The sequence below is a fragment of the Podarcis vaucheri genome (genome assembly GCF_965113315.1).
Source record: "Podarcis vaucheri genome assembly, chromosome: 5".
NCBI lineage: Eukaryota > Metazoa > Chordata > Lepidosauria > Squamata > Lacertidae > Podarcis > Podarcis vaucheri.
This window is the reverse complement of record NC_138763.1, coordinates 58,419,679-58,446,501: the sequence shown is the minus strand read 5'-3', so window position 1 is coordinate 58,446,501 and position 26,823 is coordinate 58,419,679. Positions and strand designations below refer to the sequence as shown.

The window sequence follows — 26,823 nt, the reverse complement described above, 5'->3', positions numbered from 1 at the left end:
TACATGGCTTGATACTTGTAAAGCTACACCACATCAACCTGCCTGTGCACTGTGGTCATTTTCAGAGGCCTATCTCTGCGTGTCATTGTCTTCTAAGCTGGGGCAGGTAGAAATTGGGGACCTTTCTTGATTGTAAATATGCCTATGGAATGATCATCCAGCAACCACTTTGATGTCTTTTTAGAGCCAGTTGAAGACCTTTCCCAAGGACTTATAACCTCTGAAAATACTGTTTCATTTTTAGTGTTTTCACAGAAGTTTAATTATGTATTTGTTTGATGCTGTAAGTTGCTCTGGAATTATACTGTTATAAATTTAATAAGAATTGTTAAAGATACAGAAGAGCAAAGCTTTGCTCAAGAAGAATCAGTGTTTCCTCATCAACCACTGTGAATAATTTCTGTTAGTAAATAACCCAGTAGATGTGGACAATCCAGTACAATAAAACTCTCATCACTCTCAACTATTGGCAATGCAGGCTATGGCTCATGGGAACTAAAGAGTCCAACAACTTCTGGAGAGCCACACATTCCCTAAACCCAAACAGGGCCTTTTGGTGGTGGCTCCCCATCTGTGGAAGGTTTTTCCCAGAGAAGCTCACCCGGCATTACATGTCTTTAGGAACCAGGCAAAAACATTCCTCTTTACCCAGGCCTTTGGCTATTAAATAATCTATGGCCTCTTAAAGCGGGGGGGGGGGGTTAGGGTTGTTGTTTTATTATTACACAGACTATTATCATAGTTTTTATTATTGTGCTCCGTAAAATGTGTTCTTAATGTTGCACACCACTCTGGGATCTTTTAATAAAGGGTAGTATATAAATTGAATAAAACAAACAACAACTGGAAACAGAGGATAAGACTAAGGGACAGCAAAATCTCTATTGGTATTGGTACCATTCATCTTATTCATATACCTCTCTGGTATACCTCACCAAGAAGGATCAAACTGACCACCAAGGCTTCAGCACTACTCTCATTAAATTCCCTGCTGATGCTTCAGTTGTCTCTGGAACCAGATGCAGAGACTCCCATAAGCACACATACCAGCAAAAGTGAAAACTCACCTCTGTAAGCAGAATTGCTAGCATATCTTGTCTTTGAAAACGTATAGCAAGATGAACAAGTGTGTATCCCACATCAAAAGCGGAAGGGCGATTTAACAAGCGTACTTCATCTGCAGAAAGCTGGCGTGCAATATCTCCTCCTGACGACTTGTATGCTTCAATAGCAGCTAAGTCACCTTCTACAACCCCTAGAGACATGGAAGATGGGTCATAAAGTTAAAATCTCTAATATTACTTAAGATAATGACAGTTCATTCTTAATCAAGTTACCATTTATTGTACCATTTCCTTACCATACATCGAGATCCTAAGTTGGGGAAGGGCCTTGAATTTGGTTGCCATCAGTGGAGCTCTGTGCCTTGCCAGTCACACTAACTGATAATGTATGCTCACAGCAGTACATAGTATTTTTGCCACAGTTCACATGAAGGTAGAAACCTATACAGTACATGTCCATGGAGGAGAGTATGCAGATCAAGTACATGCAACTTTTTGTCTACAGCACGGCAGTTCAAGAGAAGGGATGAATCAATTGCTTATATTCACAGGGCCTCTGTGGAAGGACTTCAAACATTACTAATGAGATTTGGTTCTCACTTATAACCCTATCTAATTACACTATCAAAAAATCACACAAATGGAGCCCTTCTAAAATGACCTTAGGGCTGTTTGGCAAAATTCTCTCATTGGGCACCAGATCAAATGTGCCAGAGTTCCAGTGACAGATCTGCCAAAGACACATTACAGAAGTTAGGCAGGATGCAGCTTGAACATGGTTGGCTTCAATATGAAGCTACAGAACTCGCTGAAGTCTTCCCTGTGGCTGTATACAAACTACTGCATTATTATTTTTATCCTCCAAGAAACTCAGGGCGGCATACAAGTGCTCCTCCCCACTTCATTTTTCTTCACAACAGCCCTGTGTGGTAGGCTAAGTCAAGAATTTCTGAGCTCCATGACTCAGTAGGGATTTTAATGTACTTCTCCTCAGTCCTGGTCTTGACACTAACCATTATAAGACATTGGCTCTCAAGGTGAATGAAGAAACTGCTATTATATTGGACACAAGCGGGGAGAGATATGGATAATTTGTTTTAGCAAGTCCAGTCAGTTCATATAAACTTAATAACATCACTTTGAGTAGGACACACCTTTGTTTCAGGAAGGGTGTTACCTGAGAAATTCACCATAAGCTAGCCAAAAATCACACAAAATAACTACTCTGTCAATGCCGTAAGCTGAATACAAAACATTACAAGCCATCTGAAGGAGGGACTATGATGGCTCAACAGAACTAAGATCCCATGCAAGGGCAAATTGCAATGACTAAGAGGTACCATTCAATAACCACTTCAAAAGTGCTAAGTGGATGCCTGCCATGGATAACTTCATTAATGTGGGGTCTTGACTGAATATGGATGTACCAGAATAAAGCAAACAAAGGAAGTGTAATCAGGAGTGCAATGCCACCCCTGAAGAGGGGATGCATTTGGTACATTGCATTTAGGATACTTAATTTTAAACAACGGAGTTCATTTTATATGCTTTCCTCATCTTCCCAAAATGGACTTCCAGGAACAAGTAAGTCCTGGTACAGAAAAAAGGGGATCTTATTGTTCTGAAGAATGCAGTATCCACCAACACCATCATGGCAAACTGGAAGGGAAATAGGTTTGTGAGAGTCTTGGCAATAGACAGGATGTGCAAATATGTACTGAACTGCCCTTCAGAGAAAATGAGATAGTATCTTTGGTAGGATCCCTCTCCTTCTGGATGAAAGAGATGACAGAACGCAAAAGGAAACTCCTGGAACTTACTGCGTTTAGACCAGGCATAGGCAAACTCCGGCCTTCCTGATGTTTGGGACTACAATTCCCATCATCCCTAGCTAAAAGGACCAGTGATCAGGAATGATGGGAATTCTAGTCCCAAACATCTGGAGGGCCGGAGTTTGTCTATGCCTGGTTTAGACAATCTTATCTTGACTCAATAAGCCCCAAAGGGGAACAAAACTTGTGCTCATAGTCCCCTTTCTCCTCCACACACTGTGGTAAGCTGGGAAGTATTTAATTAACCTTCCTTTTCAGTTAGATCCAAACCAGGAAACTATGGTTACTAGGTTTAGAACAAGCTAGGATATTAAACCAACTGTAAATAATGGTTTAAAATCCTGCCTTGTTTCAGTGATGGAAAACATAGGGACTTCGGATTAATTCCAGGGGAATTTCTGGCTTGTTACAACACACCAAGAAGGAAGAAACGGGAGATGATCCAAACTAGACCACGGATAGACGTGGTGTTCATTCTCTGGGAAATAACTACATACCCTAGGAAATAACTATATACTCAATCTTTTTGAATCTTAGGAAGATTAACTAGGGAAATGAAACAATACTCTTTACAGTAAGAGAAGTGGCAGCATACAACGTATTTTCCATATTGAAGCCGTCTAAGCTATTCCAAGCATGTTTAGCTTTATAATCTCTGTTCCAGAGAAATTGCTTCTGAAAACTATAAAATAGGAACTAGATTATTATTTTTTAAATCCCCAGCCTCTTTGGTTTCCAGCCAGCAAGGAAAAGCTATACAGTAAAAGCACTGTGTAAAATTCAATCCTACACTTTTATGTTAACATTTCATAGCCTAAAGTAAAAGTGATCAAACTTGCAGCATTCAGATTTTTACAATGCATTGTATAAAACAGTATCTTTCTGCAGGTATTTATCAAGCTATATCCTTTACTTAGCACACAGACCTCTGCTTAAGAGAAATCAACAAATTCATGTGATAATAATAATGAGGCAAGTGCCCCTAACCCTAGAATGGGGAATCTCTGGCCCATGGGCCAAATTTAGCCTACTAGGCCTCCCCATTTCCCCCTCAAGGCTATTTTCCCAAAACTACACACACCTGTCATCAGATGTGATGTCAGATGTGAAGCAGATGTAAATGTAGCTGCAGAAAGCATGATTGAAATGTATTTCATGTTCTAAGCCTACATAATGATACTCTACTTTTGTAGAATGGGCACTCCATTTCATACCAAGAAAGCCACAATAGAGTGCTATCAGTAGGTTGCAATTGTCACAAATTATATTCAAAGTTTTTCTTTTTAATTTGTTTGCATGTCAGTTCTTAGAAACATTGATTTTGTGGCATTCTGTACCATAGCCTCCTTTACTCACCAGGCCAAAAGGGAGAATGACTCTCTGGGCACAAAACATTGGATCCAAGGTACAAAGAAATGCCAGCACAACTGGTTATTCCTCCCTCCCAGCTTAGTAAGTACCGGAGACTTTGTAGGGGCTATAAGGACCCCCCTTCTTACCCTTAAGTGCCCCTTGCTCCTCCCCATGGGCCTGTCTATCATGGGGGCCAGGACACACAGGTGCATAAGGGCTGGACTGTGCCTAAAAACCAAAAAGGAATCTGAATTTAGTATTTTTGTACACACATTTACTCAAGAACAACTAACATATTCAAGAGATTTATAACCCACCTTTTGAGAAAAGTCCTCAATGGGGCTTACAAAACCAGTTGTGCCTGCACCTGGGAGTGGAGCAGAGCTGGGGCTTGAAAGATGGAGGCCACTGCTTAAGAGGATTACAGCAGGCCACAAGTTTATTGCTCATAGCTTTCAAATAATATTGGCACTGAATGAAAGGGAATCCCAATATTACTGAAAGCTTATGTGCAGACATGTGCTAAACATGCCCAGCCCATCAGTTAGGGAACCGGGTAACTAGCTAACAGCATAAGTCACTCCTTCTGCCACTGTCACCATTCTGCAGGTATGGCTGGTGTGTCAGCTCTCAATTAAAGTTGGCCCATGAGTCCTCGCCTCCAAGGACCCTTAGGGCAGCCATGAACAACACAGAGAGCACAGCCCCACTTCCCCCTCTGACTATGGTCCCTGCCTAACGCCCAAGCACTAGAGTAGAGTGAGCTCTGAGAGCCTGACAGGACAAAATAAAATTGGTCTTAAAAAAAAAAAAAAAGCCAACAGAGAGGAGGTTGATGGAGAGGATACCTGACTGATTCTCAGACCAGGTAATGCAAGCATGGGATAGGGGAGAAGTAAGTGATTCCATCTGCGCACCTCATTCCACACTTTTGGTACCTCTACTAGCCTGGGTATTGCTGAGCAATATATAGCAGAAGCACTGGGAAGAGTGATGGGATATGAGTGCTGCCAACTGTTGGACATCCAGCCTACAGATCTATGAAAGGATATAAATACCTTTGTTTGTTGCTTAGATTGCTACTGTTTGTGGAAGCCAAATGGTGGGTCCTCCTCAGTGAGAGTGAGATTGCCAGTGAGAGTGAGAAATGCCAGGTGCATTTTGTGCCTAAAGATTCTCCATTTGTGAGCACTTCAAAAAGTCTGGGTGCCATTTTTTGTGCTTGGCTGACACTCAAGGATTACTGAAATGTATGTGCTTTGAATCCTTGAAGTATATGTTAAGGATAGACAATATGCTAAGGAGTTTAACAATAAAGAGTAGGTAGGGTGGTTTTGAAAACTGAAGTTTGGTACCAATATTTTTACTGTAAACACCAAATTAAACACGTGTTAACAATTTCACTTAAAAATTTGATATTAACAATGTGTCATTTATGTGAATTGTGTATTAGTGCATGCTTATCAAAACAATAAATAAAAAGTGTTGCCGTCCTGCCCCCAAATGGCAACAAGACACCTACATCTATGAAACTAAGAAGATTATCCACAAATTATTTTACTGATCTGGGATGCCACATCCTTAAATATTATTTAGATCAAATAATGTAATATTAAGATAATTACATCATAATATACATGATGTTATGATATACAGCCTAAGATTACCACTTGATAAAATTTCTGACACCATTAAGAGAGATGATTGGTCTGAAGCCTATGACCTGAGAAGTATTCGGGGGGGGGGATTATAAACACTTATAAACACTTTCTGCAGGCAAGCATATTTCTCAAAAGTATCAGTAAAATGCTTTTAATGAAAGCTGCATTCCCAGACAGACAATTCTAAGGGAACATGTGGTTTCTGGATTCTCTTAGGCAAGAATTAATGTTACACATACATACTCTGCCAAATAATCTCTTTTCACCTTTCTTCCCCATAGCAGATGAAAGGAACAGTTGTCAAATGCTTCCATTACAGATTTCGCTGCTGACAACAAGCAACATAAGAAGAGACCATACCAGGACAAATATTGGGGATTATGATCAGAATACAGTATTTGTGTTCAAAAGAATCTGATCCAAGCCAGAATTGTATGTTACACACACAGATGTGAATAACTAGAAAAGCTGTTTAAAGTGTAAAGAAGTAATGTGGAAGAAGCCACTCAACCCTTTTCCCCACCCAGGATTTCCAACTTCCAGTTTTTCTCCCCCACTGCTGCATCTCTTGTTCAAAGTAGGCCACATACGTATGTAACATGTGGTATGGAGACCTCATACCACCAATATTGCACATTAATTGATGTCCTGACATGCCTAGACAACCTGTAACCCACGTCCACCAAGTAGATCTGGTAGTTTGCTTGGAACTTGATAGTCTCCTCCTGGTTTTCTTGCTTGGCTACACAAAACGGAAGCTTATTAAGTAACCATCACGTTTCAAAAAATGTCTGGCTGTGTTCAATTTAGCAAGCCACACATTGTGCAGGCTTAGGTTAGGATACTCAATCTGGAAATTCACAGCCAACCACAAAGCTGAAACATTAAGAATGTTGATCAGACATTTCAATCTTTTATCATGTGTTGTTAGCAGCAGGAAATTTTTGGTTTGGCCAATCTAAAAGTTATACCAAAGAAAAGGAAAGTAACCATTTGTAAATGCTGCACACAAGCAAAGTTAACAAGAACACTGGTTGAATAGCTCTGATCAATTCATCAAATAATAAGAATCCAAATGAACTTGAAACAGAGAATTTAAGTCACCTTCCTCCAGAAAACACTATCACATTCTATCAACCTCAGGCAAATATCTTGTTTATCTAGGGTACATATCAGCTCCTTTGTAGTTTGCTCAACTCTACTGTTCATGCCATCCTGGTGATGCAAGTAGATAAAGTAGGAGAGCTGAGGAAGAGGACTGGTTACCTAGATTGGAATGCAATTATCAAAAAATAATTGAGGGCCCTTTCATGCAATTATCACAATGTAAATGGGCTTACTTAGGAAAAAGGCACATGCTTCATTCACAGGGCTCCTGTCCTTATTTCATAACTGCAGAATAGGAACATATCCCAGGGAATCATATATGGTGTGCCACCAGTAGTGATATGAGGTGAGAATATTCTCTCCACCAAAAGATTATTTTTGAGAATTTAACATCACTAGCCACTAGAGCCTGAGAGTTTTGATTTGACTGTTCTGTATTGCTTTTAAAAATGTACATTTTCCCCATAAGGCCATCAAGATGAAAGAGCTCTCTAATACCCTCAAGCCTAAAAGAAAACTCTGGAGAGAATACAAAACTGATGCTTTAGATTTTTAAAATCAGAACAATAGTGATTAAAAAGGGAAAGGGAATTTTCTTCCACAGCTTTTTACAGAAGCAGCCTGCAAAATTCAGTAGTCATAGGGCAGCACCCTCTCAGAAGATATGAAGAGCCTTTAAGAGTGAACTTTAACTGTGCCCCCGCTGCTGTCCAGTGAGCATGGCAATCAAGGCTAAAAGGTACACAGATTATAGTATAAATCCACTACTAGATTTTCATTAAAACTGAGGCTTCTGATTGGCTGAGTCTGTTTTCTCTACCCTCTGCAGGTAACAAGAGGCCAGTGTCAGCCAAAGGGCTATTGCCTCATTGCCTAGAGTGTGTGACACAGCATGGTTTTTTCACTCCATCTATCATGATGGGCAAGATAGTGAAGCAGTAGACTTCAAAGCTAGGAACAGCCAGAAGGACTGCAGCAGCAGCCAGACCATCTGGAGACAAAGTAACAGACTGTATTTTTAAGGGTGGTGATGTGATTTTTGGCCAGCAGGAGCAGCCTACTCCATGCTCTCAACATTTGACTGGTAAAATGGCTTGGGGGGGGCAGACTTCTCTTCTTGACTATGTTGGGCTTGGCACAAATGCAGAAGTCAAAGCAGCAGGTTGACAGGCCAAGAAACAGAGCAGCAGATGTATAAAAAATTAATATAGTCTCTACAGCTTTCTTCAAGATGCTGCCTGCCAGAAGTACATTAGGAGGGATTTTGTGTCATCTTCAGCTGGCAGGAGAGCACCAATACATACATACTGCCCACATCCACCTGAACTTCCAAGTTATAGCAAGGATTTCAAAATGCCTCGTGGAGGCACCATTTTTTCTCCAGTTCTGCTGTCCTATTTGGTACTAATTTGGAGTATTTTTATCTTCTGTTGGACTCCTGGGCCAGACTGGGGGTTCTGTTGGCGTATCATCCACCCTGCTACCTTTCTGAACTGATGAAGATGGTCTCATATTTGGTTCTGGAGATTCCCAAGGATGTTTGGTGCTGAGACTATCTTGCAGGGGCTTTACCCCTCAGCAACTGTGGGGTACCTTTAACAACGATTCGCCCCAGAGACTGTTTCTGGGGGCTTTTCCAGCTGAGTTGGCGGGCATTCCTACTGAAGCCCTAGCTGTTCTCTGGAATAAAGTGATGACTCACTCAACTGATGCAACCTGTCTCTCCCTTTAGGTACAGCCTATGCAACTCCTTGTTACACATCTGAGCGCAATGAAACAAGCTGAAAGACAGTTGGTACACCAGGGGAAGGAAACTTAAGATGAATCCAACTGAACAGAAGTGAGAGTCTACTTCGTTGCAACGATGGATGTGAACAAACTTTTTCCTCCTATAGCTGCATCCTCTCAATGTTATCTAGATTTCCCAAAGAGTGCAGGGCCTTTTTGAAATCTGGCCTGGGAGATGTGGTGAATCCTCAGGAACTCACTATCACATGTTTGCAGGACACTCTGAATGTAAAGTTTCTCGCATCCATCATGACTTAAACTTTACAATTATGTCAGTAGTAGAGGTGTTCAGAGTTCCATCTGGTCCAGCCTGCTTGGATGGATTTCAGTTACTGAAACATGAGGACATGGACAATGCTTGGTCATGACTCATGCCCAGAATAACACTTGTGTATTTGACCCTTGCCAGTCATGGCTTATTAAATCTAGCAGGAAATGTATGGTTGGCTCGGTCCAAGCAGTTAGAAGACAGATGACTAAAGTGTAACCCTCTCCATGACTTTCAATACCAGCTAGGCATAAGAGGGATTTTCCATTTCTACTGAGAGAACCAATTCCATAAGTTGGTACTGCAGAAATACTGTTCAATGCCTTCACAACTGTGCTTCTTGGAGCCCCTGTGCTGTTTAACATCTACACAAAACCACTGAGAAAAGAGGTTGAGCAATCTGGGCTGAGGTGTGACCAGTATGCAATAATCAGAAGCAGGCGAGGCTGTGGATGCCCTGAATCAGAGCATTAGCATGGTAACTGATTGGATTAACAAACTGAGACTCAATCCTGATAAGGTGGAAGCACTATTGGTAGATGATTTGTCCATCCTGGTCAGGGCAGCCCAACTTTTCATACCAGATGGGCCCCAAGAGTAGTTCAACATGGAACACTTAGACAGCACACTGCCTTGTCATACGGGGGCAGGAAGGCCAAAATTTTATGCCTTCCCACAGCGGGCTAAGTAAGGCACTGGGCTTTGGGAAGGAGGCACAAGGCTCTGAAAGGATACAAGAGCCCTCCCTTCTCCTTCCCAAAGCTGGAAAAGTGTAGACTAGGCTTTGGAAAGGAGATGGAAGAACTCTAGGATCCTGTTAGAGCCTTCACACCTCCCCATTCCCAGCACCTAACTTACCCAGCTTTGGAAAGACAGCATGAGATGAGGATGGGGGGGGGGTTCAGATGTTGTTGAGGGGTTCCAAAATAGGGATTGAGGGCCACATGTGAAGGGCAAACAGTCTGCTCTGAAAAGGGTTCCCCACGCCTCAAAAAAAACTTAGTAAATTCACAGCTTAGGGATACTTCTAGATGCAAAATTATCATAAGAGGTTCAAGAGGTCTGTGTGGAAAGTACCTTTCACCAGTTTTAGCCAATATATAAAGTATGGCTATACCTGGATGGAGATAGCTTGGCCAGAGCTGTTTACATTCAGGTAACCACACCATCAGACTACTGCAATGAGTTGCACATGTGGCTGCCTTTTTAAAGAGTGACTCAGAAACTGCAATTTGTTTAAAATAGAGCCACAAGGCTAAGAACTAGGTACTTAACCTGCCACACTGCCTCCCTGTCATTTTCCAGGCCTAATGTGAATTACCAGCTTTAGCCTACAAAGCCCGAAACATTGAGATCCTGTTTGGATCCAGGTGAAGTGAAGCAGGTGGCTACAAAAGAGAGGGGCTTCTCCGCTGTGGCACACCAGTATTGGTATAGTCTCCTCAGGCACCTTTTTATGGTCTTTTTGGCCCCAAGTGTGAGTGCCTTTTAATTTACTCAGGCCTTCTAAACCTGTGTTTTAAAATAAACTACAGGTCTACGTAATCAGTGCTATTTTTCTAGACAAAGATGTGCTGGAATTCACCACAAACACCTTCCTTTGTCTCTGTATAATGGCAATGGTGTCCACATAAGAGGTGCCGGAACTGAATTCTGGTGAGTTCCAGCAGAAAAAGTCCTCCTTTTGTTGTTTTCTTGGTGTTAAATAAAGCTTATGCTCTCGCTCTTTTAGTGTGGCTTTAAACTGAGCTGCAAACTTTTTTTCTGCTTCCACTAGGAAAGTTTAACCTGTTCTGTTGTTGTTGTTCCAATTACTATATTTTATTTTAAATATTGTAGGATGGAGGTTTTTTGTAAGCCACCTAGAGAATTTTATTAATGAGCAGCAAATTTAAAATAATATTTAATTAAGGAAGGCATCAGGGTGGCCACTTTGGCCTTGGTATACCTTTTCTGCACCACAGGAACCTCGTATGTCAGAGGCTAGCAAATGCCTTAAGGTATCAGCCACACATGGGAAATATAAACATACATTTGCTATTATGATAGACCACAATCATGTTTTCCACATTAGAAAAACAAAAGACAAAAATTGTGCAGAATCTATTCCTCTCATATGGTACCTTACAAAAGGCATCCCGCGGGAAGCAACTTGTCGCATACTAATTAAATAAATGCTAGAGTGACTGACATCAAATTTCTAAAAATAAATCATGGGAAACAACATCTTGAAACCACTATAACAAAATTGTAAAAAGGCAAACTTAAAAATCAACGGAGTCTCCTTTTCAGGACATGCTGCAATGCAAGATGCAAAATTGCAAAGATAATTAATGAGCTATTTGCATTTGGGCCAAAACAAGAACCATGTATTCAAAGACAAGTATAATTCATTGTTTTTTAATCTTTAAATAAGCACTATAAGTATGCCTTTTATCTTACGGGCAGCAAAAAATGGAACCTTCTTTTCCTGGTCAACTATTTGCCATATCTAACTGAACACTATTTGCAAGTCTAGCATTTCACTATTATATACACACATTACATGCATTTGCCACAGTGTTCTGACATGTTTTACCATCCTAAGAAATAGATCAATCAGGTATTCAATATTAGACACCCATGTCTTAAGTTCCCAGTCTCTCAAACACCTGCTAAACATCTTTGTAGCATTTAATAAATCCAAGCAAGGGCATTCTTGTTGTTAAATGAAGAAGGAAATGTTCTATTCATGACAATTTTCTTTAAAAAATAAATCCATCAGAAATCTTTGTCTTTGTGTATAGTACAGTAAGGGAGAAAGATGGCAATGAACATTATTTTTACCATGGGTGTTTGAGAACTTTGGATAGCAGTATACTACATTGAGTTCTGTCTTGTATAAACAAGAAAAAATCCATCTTCCACAATGGAGGGGAGACACTTCCTGGCAGTACTTTGTATACCCCGCTTCTTCCATAAAAAGTTGGAAGGTTATTATTTTGAAAGAATACAGGGTATTTTTCAGCAGTCAGTAGTGAGCAAATTAAGTTCACAAATTCTTACTTTCTTCTACAAAAGTACACAAAGCTCAGTAGCCTGCCATAGTCTGGCAGGCCACTTGTTTTTACACCAGCCACGGAAAGGAAGGACAGAGTGCGTCATTCCACCTCTGCCACCCAACTCACTCACCTGCACGGAATTCCATGCACTTGCTTTCATGAAATTCCTTGCTGATTAAGGCTACCACAGAGCCATACAAGGCAGGATTCATATTTGAAGGCAATCTGCTTATCTCATAATTTTTGATTAAGATAGTATGTATCTCAACATTTAGAGGCCCTACTGAATGCCTCCATCTAATGAAATGCAGTAAGTAGCTACAGAAGTGGGGGCCTTTGGGGGCAGGTGGACACCTCCTCTGTGCAATGCCTTCTCCACAGAGGCTCACTCGGCATCTAATCTTGGGGGGTTGTTTCATTACTAGGCAAAAAAAATTGGGAGGGGTCTTAGTTTTAAATTGAATTTATTCTTTCCAATCAGAGTTTTTTGTTGTTGTCTTTGCACTTTTTTTGCTTCCAAATTTTAAATTTGTTTTATTTATTTTTTGTTAGGAGCTACCCTGAAAACTCTGTTATAGATACTGAAAGAAACTATAATAAATATTGGATCAGACTGGCATAGCTGAATTTTATACCTATTTACACATTTTCTGCCCTGCTAGCCCTTTTGTGTGAACTGTCTATGTAACTTGTCTTACCTACTCCAATCCCTCCTCAAAATCCACTTTTTCATGAATGCTTTGATACAACCTTCCCCAAACTGATGTCTGAACTACAACTCCCATCAGCCCCTGATGTGTCCAAAAACGTCTAAAGGGTACCAGGTCAGGGAAGGCTGTTTCACTAGAACTAAGCCTGTAACCAAGCCTAAGTATAACTGAAACAATCTCATATTCTTTTACCCCAGCCACCACTTCCCTCATGTTCATCTGTTTCCCTTGTATTAGGTTTTATATATTGTAAGCTCGTTGGGACAGGAACGTGCCCTCTTCTATTCTAATGCACCATGAAACTAATTGCACTGTATTACTATCATCATTATTATTAAATATACAGCACAGTTCCACCCTTATACTTTGAAAATACTTTCAATATTTTCCAAAATATCTGCTTGTAGGGGGAAATCCACATAGCAGAACATATCCCGATAGCATTATAAATTTGATACACTAGAGATAATTAATCAAAGTGTAATTTATAATATGCCAAAACGACATTATTTGTTACTACAATCAGTATTTCCAAGGTCAGAACTACATTCTGTGTTATTTTTAACTGATTGCCTCACACTTGTGTAAGATCTATACTGTTTACAAACACCCGTGAACTGCAGCTGCTGATTCTAAGGCACAGCTTGTCACTGTAAGTAGGGTAAAAAAAAATTAACACATGGCTAAGTAATTTTATGCATTAGTGTTCATATATAAGAACTGTTCTTAAAGGAATTTAGAATCTTTATTTTTAAAACTGAAGTGCAACTCTGAGTTTACACTTGTGTCAATGGTATTTATTTGGCTAGCATTTAAGTAGGATTTTCCTATGTTTCAACACCTTACAAAAATAAGTTCACATATTGTGTTGTTAAAATATGGAAATTCAACATTTGTATAGTGATTTTAAGTGTTTAAAGTGCTTCATATGCATGCTTGTTATAAACATTGTGTGAAGGTTGCCAAAATAATTGTGTTTTACATTTTAACCAATATACACCACTCATCTTCCCTTGTAAATGAAATATGACTGACACAGAACTTACCAACACAAGCATTAAGAAACAGCCAGTCAGTCTTCTTCATTCTGTTTTTTATTTGCTTTAGTTTTTTGAAGTCAACTTCAAGTTCTTCTTTGCTGCCAACAGCTCCAGCCAGCTCAATTCTCTGAAAGTCCATTTTCATTTCAGATTCCCGTTTGGTTGTAGGAGGTGATCTTCTTTGGCTATTACCACTACTACAGCTGCCCCTCCATCGAGTTCTGTCTTGCTCATTTATTATTGAGGAAGCTTCGTCTGTTTCTGCCAATTCTATTGCTTCAATGTTGTTGGGTCTTGGGTGATCACACACAACACACTTTCTGGCTTTAGCCCAGTTTTCATACGTACAGACAGAACAGGTCCAGTGCTGTGTCCTCATGTTTAGTTTATTTCTATCATTGTACTCCTCACAAGGATCCACAGAGAAAGGAGCTGGTCTTGAACCAGACCCTGAAGACTGAGGGGATTCTGTGGGACTCCTGGTCCTACGCTGAGACAAGCACTGTGTGCATCGTATTGCACGAGGCCAGTTCAAGTATGTGCACATGTGGCATGACCACTTATTTGCACTTTCCATACTGTAGGATGATTTAACTCTTGGTCTTGCACTGGAATCTGGACATATCAAAGGGCTGCTGCCTCCTTCAATACTTGCAGGATCCCAATCTCTACCGACATCACTTGAACCACTTTTGAAAGGATCTTCTGTTATAATAGTTCCACTAGGTCTTTGAGCACGGCACATGGTACACTTGATTGCAGATGGCCAGTTTTCGTATGTACAATACTCACAAGCCCATTTTATTCCACGTTCTGTCATCCTGCACTCCTTGAAGTAAATGATTTCAGGCAGAAAGCTTTGGGAAAAAGAAGAAGAATAAATCTATTAGAACACATAAATTATGTACTATCCACAGTTATGAAAAAATATATACCAAATATATACCAAAAGAGTAACTAAACAGTGTTCATGCACAATGCTTGATCATGGATTAGGATTACATGAAGAAGTCAGGAAAAGGCTCAGTTTCATTCATCCCCTTTTTCCCCTCCTTCACATGCAGAGAGAAAAGATTTAGGTTTCTTTGAAAGTAAAAGCCTTCAGTTTTCTGTTACAGCTGAACTCAGGAAACTGTGGTTAGTTCAAACAAATCAGGATCACATCGAAGCTTCAAATTCTGGTTTGTTCAGAATAAACCAGAATAAATAAACCACAGAAAGTGAGAGCCAGAGATTCATTTGCATAACCATGCTTAGCATTGTGTCTGAACAGTACTTTCATATCACACTTGACTGAGTATTGCTTTACTCAATAGTGTAAAGAAAATATTATAACAACTGCTAATCGGTCATTAGCTGCCTTACTTATTTTATACCTCATACAGTACAGAATTGATAAACACAAATGGATCAGTGACAGATCATTAAGCATCCTCAGGAATGACCTGAAAGATACATTGAGAGCTAATTTCTGCTAATGTATTGTACTTAAAGTTCAATATATGTGCCCAGCACCTGATATCAGGATAACTAACAGTATAACTAAATGTACTGTCTAAAATCTCTATCATTTTATTTAACAGAAAAAATATGAATAAAATACACTTTAGGCTGTTCCTAAATCCTACTTTAAGAAGCTGAAGATGGAATACATCAGTTTACTAACTACTCAGATTTGTTACTTTAGAAATCAGAATATCCCTAAAACTCCCCCCCCCCTTTTAAATTCAACACTCATTCAAGAGGCAACAGCATTGTAAGAGAATTATGTTACATCAACATTGTAACACTTTTAAACCAGTTAATCCCAGTTTTGCTGTTTTACAAGGGTCCTCCAGATTTTGGAATCACTAACTCATCACACAATACAAAGGACTCAGGTAGGAGTTGAAAGATAATGTATGACCCTTCTTTTTTCAGATGACCATATGGTTTTAAACAAAAATTGTTCTATTTACTTTTTCTATACTGAAGAGTCTATTTCGTCTCCATACTGCCTTTTCAGTGGAAAGGATGATGGACAGCACTAAGTACACAGCTTTTCCTGTGAACAATACAAATTATTGTTAAAATCTTACTACAACATACAGGAAATAGTACTTACTATATCAGTCACATTTGTCATGTCTAGAGTAAATTTTTGAGTAACTTTAAATGAAACTGCAGCAGAACTATCTATGGATCTGCTGCTTTATCATTCAAACACAAGTCTGATAAACTCCAGCTTCATAGAGAACTGGCTCAGCTGTAACCTACTTATGACTACATCAATTTCAAAACACTTGAAGCATTTCCTCAAGCATTAGCAATGCTTCAAAACAGAATAAACTTCATATATGAAAGCTGCTTCCTTGTAGGCAGTTATTCAAAACCTACATGTCAACATGTATGATTATACCTCATAAAGTATATATATGCAATAGCAAACCAAGCATGGGACATGTGATTCAGCCAAACAAACCCACACATGATCAATTCCAATAAAGGATTCATTCCATTTCCTATATTCAAGTGACCTTTCTTTCCAGTAGAATGGCCCTGGAATTATTAATGAACCAATATCCAAAGGACCAAGCAGGATCCATGTAGTTACTTCAGGTCCACCCAAGCAACAACCACTTGTAACTTTCTCATTTTTTGAAAAGCAGATCCCCATTTCGTATCACAAGCTACATTTGAAAGTCCCCTCACTTTCAAGAGTGGCTTACTATGGTTCTTCACTTTCAGATAACCTCAAGTCACAATCCTGTTTCATCACCCAGTAATTTGGATACATATCTACGCTCTCATGCATGTTTCTTTCAGGAAACAACCAACTTTGGCTTCCACCATTAATTAGCTAATCAGAACTGTGCAGCAGAGAGACAAAAGATCATGTTGTAGGCTACTGGATTTGAAGTGCTCCTAGCAACTGATCACAGCAAAAAACATCTCCTATCTAAGCCTCACAGGGCCTACTACAGAATGGGTACCAATAAAATCCCATTTCCTCATTTTTTTTGGAAAGGACAAAATTAATTACACTTACATATATGCAGTATTCTAGTTTGTTTCCTCCCAGTGTAACAAAGAGAGGAGTGGGACAGGTGAAATTTGAGCAGCGTATACCAGCATTCCCAATAACCCCCCATTTGCTTAATTGTGCTGAGCTATTATATACCATTTAATCTTTATATGGTATTGGAGAGCAGATTTTTACAAGGAATCACTACAGCAGCTCCTTGTGCACTTGCTTTGGCCCATTTCAGATTTTCTGATCCTCCCTGCCGAGTTTCAACTATTATTTGTTTGTGCAGACCTTTGATTTTAAAACAAATAAATGATTTGACACTTAATCTGTAATCAAGAACCAGCCTCAGGAACGTACACTGTGCCCCATTCCCAGGTACAGAATTTTTTTTCTTTTTATCAATATGATTGCTGGTTTGGCATTACATCTGCACTTTGGCCAATGAAAACCAGGTTTGCCATCTCAAGCCAAAACCTATATACCAATTTCAAACTCTGTTTCTGGATTATGCTCCCAATCTGCAAAACCATTGTTTCCAGGCAGGCCGCTCATCTGCTCCAGCCTCAGAAGAATAAATACCACAATGAATGGAATATTTTCAGATGCTGGCTCTTGAAATGATAATCAAAATAACACAATTTTAACTGCTAGCTTAGTACTTAAAGCATGAGTTTCAGGTGCTATTTTGGACCAAACATGTATTTTATTTATTGAATTTATAATTTATCCTTCCTCCCAAAGGAGCTCTTGTCATGTATCACAAAGAATTGCTAGTACTACTACTTCAGCATAAAGCAGAGGTGTTAATTATAGAATTTAAATTATGATTTGTTTTATTTTACACTCATATGAGAAAGACCCTATCGTTCCAGAAATGTTCACGCAGTTCTTCTTTTCCAGTAGATATCAGAAACTGGCAGACATTGTTGGAAACCGAGCATGTCATGTTGTGACTAGCTGCAAGTGTCGATTTGTATTGATTTGTTTTACTAACTGAAGGAGTAGTGTAGAGGAGGAAGAATTTGCTTTGTAGTATTCACAGTAGGAAAGCCTTTCATACAGACTTAACAGGGCTGCCTTCAGATGTCTTCTAAGGTTATATAGTTGCTCATCTTCTTGACATCTGATGGGAGGGTGTTCCACAGGGTGGGCGCAACTACTAAGAAAGCCCTCTGCCTGGTTCCCTGTAACTTCACTTCTTGCAGTGAGGGAACCATCAGAAGGCCCTCAGAGCTGGACCTCGGTGTCTGGGCTGAATGATGGGAGTGGAGACACTTTTTCAGGTATACTAGATGCACAAGGCAAAAGCTTTATACTTTATGTACAAAAACTGGGTTAGATTTCTTTTTTAAATGACAGCCCTAAGCCCCCCGCCCCACACAGAGATTAAAAAGGTGATGGATTGTTTAATTAGCCAAAGACCTGGGAGAAGAGGAATGTTTTTGCCTATCACCTAAAGATATGTAATGAAGATGCTAGGCAAGCCTCCCTGGGGAAATCATTCCATAATGGAGGAGCCACCATAAAAAGGCCTGCTTTTGTGTTGCCACCCTCTGGGCCTCTTGTGGAGGAGGTTCACGGAGAAATCTCCAGAGTGATGAAGGACTCTCCAGAACAGATTTAGAGTACTATAGAGGCTGCAAGGGGGTAGATAAATTCTTGAAAATTGCTTCCCTTCCTGTTCCACCTACAGGAAGTCTTACCTGTGAGTAGAACTTTTTAAAAAAAGTATACGTAACAGTAACACATTTTTCATGTTAAGTCAACAAGCTATTAAAGCTCTCCTTGAAATTAGCCAGACGCATACCTAGGAGTTGGTGAAACTGGCCTTCACCTGGGACACAGGCCCAGGGGGGACACAAAAATCATCTATCAGACTATGGATTGTATGACAAATATGTGTGTGGTGAAATGACGCCACTGTCCTGCCGACATCAAGTGCAGGAGAAGCTTCTCATCCTTCCTGAACCATGAAGGCGATTTGGGGGGGGGAGCACCGATACAGCTCCTTGCCAAGGGCACAGGGGGCTTTACATATGCCCCTGAAATTAGCTGACGCAAACCAAATAGGAAAAAATATTTTGAAGAATGCCTACATAAATCACCCTTCTGAAGTTCTTCCAAAGTTCTCAAATGTGGTAGAAAGATATGACAAAAAGGGGTTTTTTTTGGGGGGGCACAATGACAGATGATTAACAAATCTGTTTTAAAATTGCACGTGATAACATACATTTGATCCCCTTTCTTTGTAGTACTAGCAAAAGACATTAAGTACTGGGAGAAAGGGTACATGCTTGTATAGCTCCAAGCATCCTCTTGGAATATATGTAGGAGGAATTACATTTAACTGTAGTACTGCCTACATTTCTAAAAAGATACAAAGACTGTACAAACATTGTAGCATGAACTTGTACAGTCATGTGTGTGTTTCCAGTCAGCTGACACCACAAAATAATAATGATGTGCTATTCTAATTACTGTATTGTTACATTATTTCACAATCAGGTCATTTTGTTTATCTTAACAGTTTAACAACAATCAAGTGATACTTTTTAAAGTACAAGTCCTCAAATCCTTTAGTTATCTGTAGATAGCAGATGTCCATATATCACTGTCTCCTAGCAACTAAGGTTAGGCTATATACACATTTATAACCCTTGTATGTAGATCAATTGCTTGAACACTCATTTATTATAATACTATCCCTAGAATTTGTAGAAAACAAAGAGTCTAGCAATTTGGCACAATCAACAGTAGTTCAATATATTTCTATTCTTATACTATCCTCAAATGGAAGATAATGATGCAGCATAAACCAAGATGGCTTGGCAGAGTCCTCTACGCATTTGGCTAGTGCTGAAAATAAGCCATATAGAAATGTATCAAAATCTGTGCCAAATAAATTGGAAGTGCTACATAGAATGACCAATCAAAAAAGACAGAAAGAAATTTAAGAGGAGATAGATTATAATATTTGTGCAGAAAAGTAATAGATTTTTTTAAAAGTCATCTAAAAACACAGTACAGTGGTACCTCTGGATACGCACACCTCCGGTTGCATATCCTTCAGGATGTGAATGTGGCAAACCCGAAAGTATTTTTCCGGGTTTTGCCCCGTGCGCATGCACAGAAGTGGTCCCTCCGGTTGCAGAAACCTCGGGCTCTGACCAGAGCTCCGAAACGGATCCCATCCACAACTGGAGGTACCACTGTAATGCTATTTGACACTATTAATCCAATTAGGGTAAAATACCCAGCTTTTCCATAATTTCAGTACAAATTTCATACTGAAGGACCCTGTTCAAGCCATATTATGAACCCAATATGGGATTTACATAAGTGACACCACCACAGAGTATGGCTTCTAAACCCCTTTATCAGCAATTACAAAAACTTAAGTGAAACTTCAGGCAGACCATATAATGCAAAAGAAGCTGAAGTTGAAAAAAAGCCAGGTTGTGCATACAGAAGCCCTTACATGTATTCAAGAAATTATTCAGATCATAGATCTTTTAAAGTTAGTATCGTTTGCTCAATATCACACCATAACAAAGTTCTCTATCAAATTAATCTATACTCAGTAGTAGGAAACTAGAACCAGCCAGTGAGCCAGATTTCCACATACCCTGGTAGGACAAGTTTGATAGGCTGCCCACCTATCAACCCCTTGGTGTTACAACAACATCAGGTGACCCATTTTTGCCCCTGGAGATTTGAAAGTAAAGTGTATGGGCAAAAAAGCATGTGCAGTGCTTGTGGATGTTTGAGAAGCACTGCACAAGGGATTTTGCAGACAACGCAGATCAGCAGTGCCTACAGAGTTCATAGAATCATAGAATCATAGAATCATAGAGTTGGAAGAGACCACAAGGGCCATCGAGTCCAACCCCCTGCCAAGTTCCTTTCAGCCAAGCCCATTTCATCCAAGCCTTTACCAGTCCCACATTGGATGTAGCACATGATGCAAGGTGTAGGGCAGGTGAGAGTGACTTTGCTGAAATGGACAGGCAGGCCAAACGTGGAGGGTACAGTGACCGATGGGCATAAATTAGGCCGACAGGCCAAAAGTTCTTCACCTTTGCTAGTTAAAAATTATCTACTTCTACCAATTACATTACTAGTTGATATAATAGGTGGGGGGGTGTTAGGGGAGGGGTAGCACTTCTGGTGGGGGACACATCATGCTCCTTCTGGGGTAGTTTGTTCCCCTTTAGTCCCCACCCTGCAATTCTCAGGTTGTGTAAGCCTTCCACACTGTAACCTTTCTAAGATTTCTAACCTGCAGCTTATTCTAACATTAGTTGCCTCCTTTGCTAATATAAAAACAACTGTTTATTTTTGCTTCTATGCCTTCTAAGGGAACTGCAACACCACACTGACAAACATGTTGTATAAGTAGTTTTATTATTATTTTTCAAACGGTGACTTCGCCATTACTGCCTTGCCCCGGAAGAACTTTAAGTAACCTGAAACAATAGTATAAGGCTCAGCCTTAACCAAATTGGGTGGGGTGGGGGGAATCCTCCCATCTTAATGGAACTGATTAGCAAGGGTAAAGTTGGTTTAACATCTATTTTTCCTTTTAAAAAGTCTTTTTCAACATCCTAAGAAAAATGTTTTGTATAATTCGAAAGGTTACATACTGCAACACTGGATGGGCCTGTTAAACCACATTATTTCTATGCCTAATTTTCATTCTGCTGAACCAACAGAATAACTTTTTTATCCCTTCTTGGAGCATCAACCATTTGGATTTACTCATTGTTAAAACTTCATTTACAGTTTATGTCAACATCAACAAAAATTAACTTTATTTCCTAATAATATATGTAGTGAACTGTTTTAAAGAAACCTTTAGCTCATTAGAAACTATAAGCTATGAAATTTTTCAGTACTAGTGATTACAATATGCTTACAAAAACAGACCAAAAGTTCAATCATGTCACAACATGTTAAAGTAAAATGTTGTAAATCCTAGAAAGAGTTCTGAATAGGCACATCTAAATGGGAAACCTTTTCACCCCAGTGGGCCTGGTCTTTATCTCCCTGATCCTGGTGGGCCAAATTTGACAAATTGGCAGAGCCACCCACCTGCTAATTATTTGATGTAATTAGGGTTTGTTTCCAGGCTCAATTCAAAGTGCTGGTTTTGACCTAGAAAGCCCTATATGGCTTAGGTCCAGACTATCTCAAAGACCGTATTCTCTCATAAGAACCTGCCCAAGCTGTGAGATCATCAGGGTAGGGCATCATCTCAGTCCCACCACCCTCGCAGGTACACTTGGTGGGAATGCAGGAGAGGGAGCCACTCTGGTGGCTGATGTCAGAGTTTGGAACTCATTTCCTAGAAAAGTTAGACTGACTCCCTCCTTATTGTCCTTTCACAGGCATGTTTTTATTCCCACAGGCCTTTTAAGAACTGGCTGTCTTTAAGGAAAGGGCTGGTGCTGTGATGTTATTGTTGTTATTATCTATATTTTTAATGTATCTTTTAATATGTTGTTGAAATTCTGCTAATGTTTAATTACTTTAATTATTCTTTTTTATCTTTTAATTTGTTTCTATTTTATCTGTGCTTTTGTATTTTTATCTGTAGGTCTGGGGAAAAGGAAGAAGGAGAAGGAGAAGATCTGCAGAACATCAGTACTTCAAAGCACCCTTCAGTAGTTGAAAATATCCCTGTGTGGTACTGTGAAGAGCCCCTAAATCTGCCTTTCTGCAGGGATTGGCAGAATTTGGTGTGCACTCAGTCCAGCAGGACTGGAACTCCCAGAATCCCTGATGATTGTCTATGCTACCTAGGACTGATGAGAGTTGGAATCCAACAACATCTAGAGGGTCATAGGTTTTCTCATCCCTAAGCTAAAAATACATAGGTTGGCTAAAGATTAAGCCATCTGGTAGGTGTCAACCTTGCTGGTATACCACAGGCTTAATAAGGCTGCAATCCTAATTTATCCAGGAGTACACCCCACTGAATTCAATGGGGCTTGCTTCTGAGTATACATGGCTTGGATTATTATTTCTGCTGTTTATCATTCTTTGTAGTTAAAATAAAATACAAACTAAAGCAAAATTTTATGTGGTAAATAATATTTGAACAATAATGGGGTACTTTCTTTACAATCAAATCATAAATTGCTAACTTTCTACACAGGAAAGTTACAGTAGTAATTTAAAGAACCTCAGCTTTCTAGTTATGATATGCATAAACTAAAAGTGGCTTTTGTAACTCAACTACTAATTCCTAGATGGCTTCAGTGGACTTCAGAACCATCTCTTAGAAATTCACATGTCAAATCACCTCCAAAAAGGCAGCAAACACACAAAAGGCAGCTATTCCTCAAGAATTAGTGGAAATAGCAGAAATAGAATCTGAAATGTTTTAAATCTACAGAAAACTGAGCTGGGAATGAAAACATCCTGTTATTCCGTGGAAAGTAACTTGTCTTCAGTGGCATCCTGAATAACTGCCAGAAGACTTTGGATAGCTAGATAAATTTATGCCCTTGAAATCATAGCCAGTATATATGCAGCAGGAAGCATTACCAATTAGAGTGCCACATCCCATGAGTTCTAGCAAAGGCATTCCTTGCTTATAAAAAAACAATGCAATTACAGAGCAACTTCACAGCCCTTGTTAAGAACAGCATCCAGACTATGTTTAGGGCACCCTGCTGTCACACACAGTCCTCAATGCTACTGCCTAAGACTATAAGGGGTTGCCCTATGTAATGCATCAACTGGAAATGGTATGTTCACAATATTTTTAGAATATCTAGGGGTGAAATTACTCTCTCAAATCAGGAGAGGGGAGATCTGAGAAGACAGCAGAAGAATCTGTACAGCTTTGAAGACTATTTTTTTTTACAAAGCAACAGCACAGGGGAACTTGCTCTCAAATACAGAGAGGGTTATCTGCGGTACTCCAAAAAACACTGTATGACCTCCAAAAATGCCTTGTTTGGCCATTAAGACAGCTGCTGCAATGTAGGAAGATTTTGTTCTAATTATCATCGTCCAGTATAATTTCTTACTATGACTGATGCAGTTCACAAAAGTGTGATCAAGCCAAAGATGCAGTCTCCTTGCGATAGTTGCTATGGGGGGGGGGGGCTGCTCAGCTAGAGTACAACTGCACAAAATCAAATCAATTTCACTCTAACAAGGATAAAGAATTTAACATCTGCACTGAAAAAATCCAGTATTTATGGCATGCCACTTTTGCAACAGAAACAGTAAGACACAGGTTACAGTCTATGAATAATGAGGAAGAGGAGGGGTGGAAAACAGGAGAGGTATGACCTCACTATAGTAAGATGTAGGTACTGCAGCACTAAATGTGGATAAGCAAGAACACAGAAATGTCTCTGCTGCATATGCCAAATTGTGGTTTTCTTAGAGCTTTGAAACAACAGCGTCGGATACACTGCACTAGGTGTTCAAAACCCAGCATTTACCGCATCACATTCCCGGTTCCAAAAACAGAAGTGATGCTCTCCATGCAGACCACGGGGGGCCTGTCGGATAAGCCACACACATTAAGCAAAAACAAGAGTTGCAATATTTAGCAGTCCCCCCCAAAAAAGGCTTCTGGGCACGGAGCAATTTAGTACACATTATGCACACGTTAATACTTCCAGCGGCTTGAAAGCCAACTCCAAATAAACTGCCATAGGTGGCAGAACCTTATAGTAAACAACCCAGTGGCGACAGCAGCATCTCTCCCGGGCAGGTGCCTGGATGCTCCAAAACCCACCCACCCCTTTTTCTTTTCTTGCGGCGGGGGGGGGGGAGGGATCCCTACATAGAGCAACAGACAAACACTCCGTTGAGGTAACACAAGAGGAATCTTCCCCTCCCCCCCCCACACTAAACACAGTGGTCAAAGTTTTAGCCCATTTCTCCCCTGTTCTCCCAACCCCGAGCAAAAGGTGGGGGAGGCTCAGAAACGAGGGGGGCGATGAGCAAGGCAACTACTTAGCAACATCGTTAAGCGGTGGTGTTTTTTGGGAGGGGGCGAGAAAACAGGGGGAGCTTCAACGCCTCTTAGGAGCGAGCGAAAGGCCTTAGGAATCCTTTGCCAACACTAGGGGGGGTGGCCCGGCCAACAAAGTGATATTGAAGCGGCGCGCGGTGTGTGGGGCTGGCGGGGGGGAGGTCGCGTAAGCCCCGGGGTACCTCCAGGGGTTTGGGGGGGGGTAAAGGGGGAAGAGGAAGGGCTGCGAAGCTGAGGGACGGAGTTCGCCTCCCTTCTCCGAAGTGAAACTATAAACGCCGCCCCCCCCAGTGAGAAACTGTCCCCTCGCCCTCATAAACACCGGGGGAAAGAGGCGGCTCAGGGTGAGGTAATTCCTCACATTAAGTACAAAAGTCCCCCCCCCACAAAAACATTAAGAAATGCTATTTTTTTACTCGCTTCCCTCCCCACCCCCCCACCCCCCGTCTCCATACCTTCGCTGGGCAGCCTCCTGATCCCGCGACTGTCTCTCCTCAGCGGCTGCCGCCCATGCCCCTCAGCCGCATCCCAGCCAGCCAGCCAGCCGCCGCTGCTCCGCACCGCTGGTTGCGGCCTCTCGCTCCCGTCTCCCCCCTCCCCCCCTCGCCCGCTCAGGACATGGTTCCTTCCTGGTCTGGGTGGCTAAAAGGACGTCGCTGGTTGGGAGGACGCTACCACCCCGGCGGGGCTGAGGGGGAGGGAAGCCCAGGCAACGAGATCCCGCCACCCTCGAATCTACCCTGGGCTCGCCTAATGGCGGCGGCTGGAGTGGCCCAAAACAAAATAAACCCCCATACGGCAAAGAGACTGGAAGCTCGCACGTCAGCCCGCCCGGCCTGGGGCCCTGCCGCGTCCCCATTGGCCGCAAAGGCGCCGACAGCCGGCCAATGGGACGCCGCCTCTTTGGAGACGAGCGGGTGATGTCATCCCAGTCTTTGGGGCGCCTCATTGTGAGGATGCTGAAGGGGGGGAGGGGGAGGGAGTATCTCCTTTCCTATCCGGGAATAAAATAGGAGGTGGGGGGGGGGTGGAAAGGAGAAACCCGCCCCTTGTGTGCACGCGCGGAAAATCCGAGAGGCCCACCTCGACCCTCCACAGCGAATAAGGCAGAGATGGCCGCTTGACGGCTGCAAAGCGCACGCAGGACACTCTTTCCTCCCCGTGAAGCATCGAGAAAGGGATTCCCCTTTCGCTGCTGCTGCTGCTGCTGCTGCTTCCACCACCACCTTCTCCCGCAGATTGCTTCCCTGTTCTGTGCCTGCAAAGAGAAAAGTCCTCTTGCACCATCCGAAATAAAGTGCTCAACACCCGCCCCGCTCAGGCAGCCTGTTGTTCCGCTTTCCACAGTGTTTATTTACTTGTTGCACTTATATCCCACAGTTTTTCTCCAAGGGGGTCATACACGGTTCTCCCCCCCCCATTTAATCCCCACAGCAACACCCCTGTGAAGTAGGTTAGGCTGAGAGGCAGCGAGTGGCCCAAGAACACCTGGCCAGCTTCATGGCTGTCTGGGGGTTTTGATCCCTGCTCTCCCAGGATGTCCAAGTCGGATACTCAAACCCAGACTCTCAACCTTGGGTTCCTGTATGTTGTTGGGATCACAACTCCCATCATTGATAGCTGGCATGGCCAGTGGTCCGGCATGATGGAAGTTGTGGTTCAAGGAAATCTGGGGACCCAAGGCTGAAAAAGGCTGCAGGCTAACCACTACGCCACGCTGGTTCTCAGTAATGGGTCTGCTCTCCGAAACAGCACTAGGTATGGCTCCCTGTATTCCCCACTGCCAACCACTTTCCATTGCAGTCTAGACAAGTGTTTCTTACTCCTGCCAGTGCATCTCCCTCAATTTTTTTGATTGGGCGATGAGGTTCCCACTAATTTGCTCCCTGTCATTGAACATATAGAAATGCCTTAAAATAGGGCCAGACCACTGGTCCATCGTAAGCCAGT

The 26,823-nt window shown here is 41.3% G+C and overlaps 1 protein-coding gene across 1 annotated transcript in view; it reads right to left on the bottom strand.

The window, feature by feature from the left end:
• Positions 1–25,722, bottom strand: part of ZRANB1 (zinc finger RANBP2-type containing 1) — a 41,500-nt gene extending 15,778 nt beyond the window's left edge. Inside the window, exons 1-4 of the mRNA XM_082222767.1 lie at positions 25,329–25,722; positions 15,823–15,908; positions 13,871–14,721; positions 1,068–1,255 (exon numbers count right to left, since the gene is read on the bottom strand). Coding sequence (XP_082078893.1) covers positions 1,068–1,255; positions 13,871–14,684 — 1,002 coding nt within the window. The 5' untranslated portion in view covers positions 14,685–14,721; positions 15,823–15,908; positions 25,329–25,722. The remainder of the gene's footprint in view (positions 1–1,067; positions 1,256–13,870; positions 14,722–15,822; positions 15,909–25,328) is intronic.
• Positions 25,723–26,823: the final 1,101 nt, after the last annotated feature.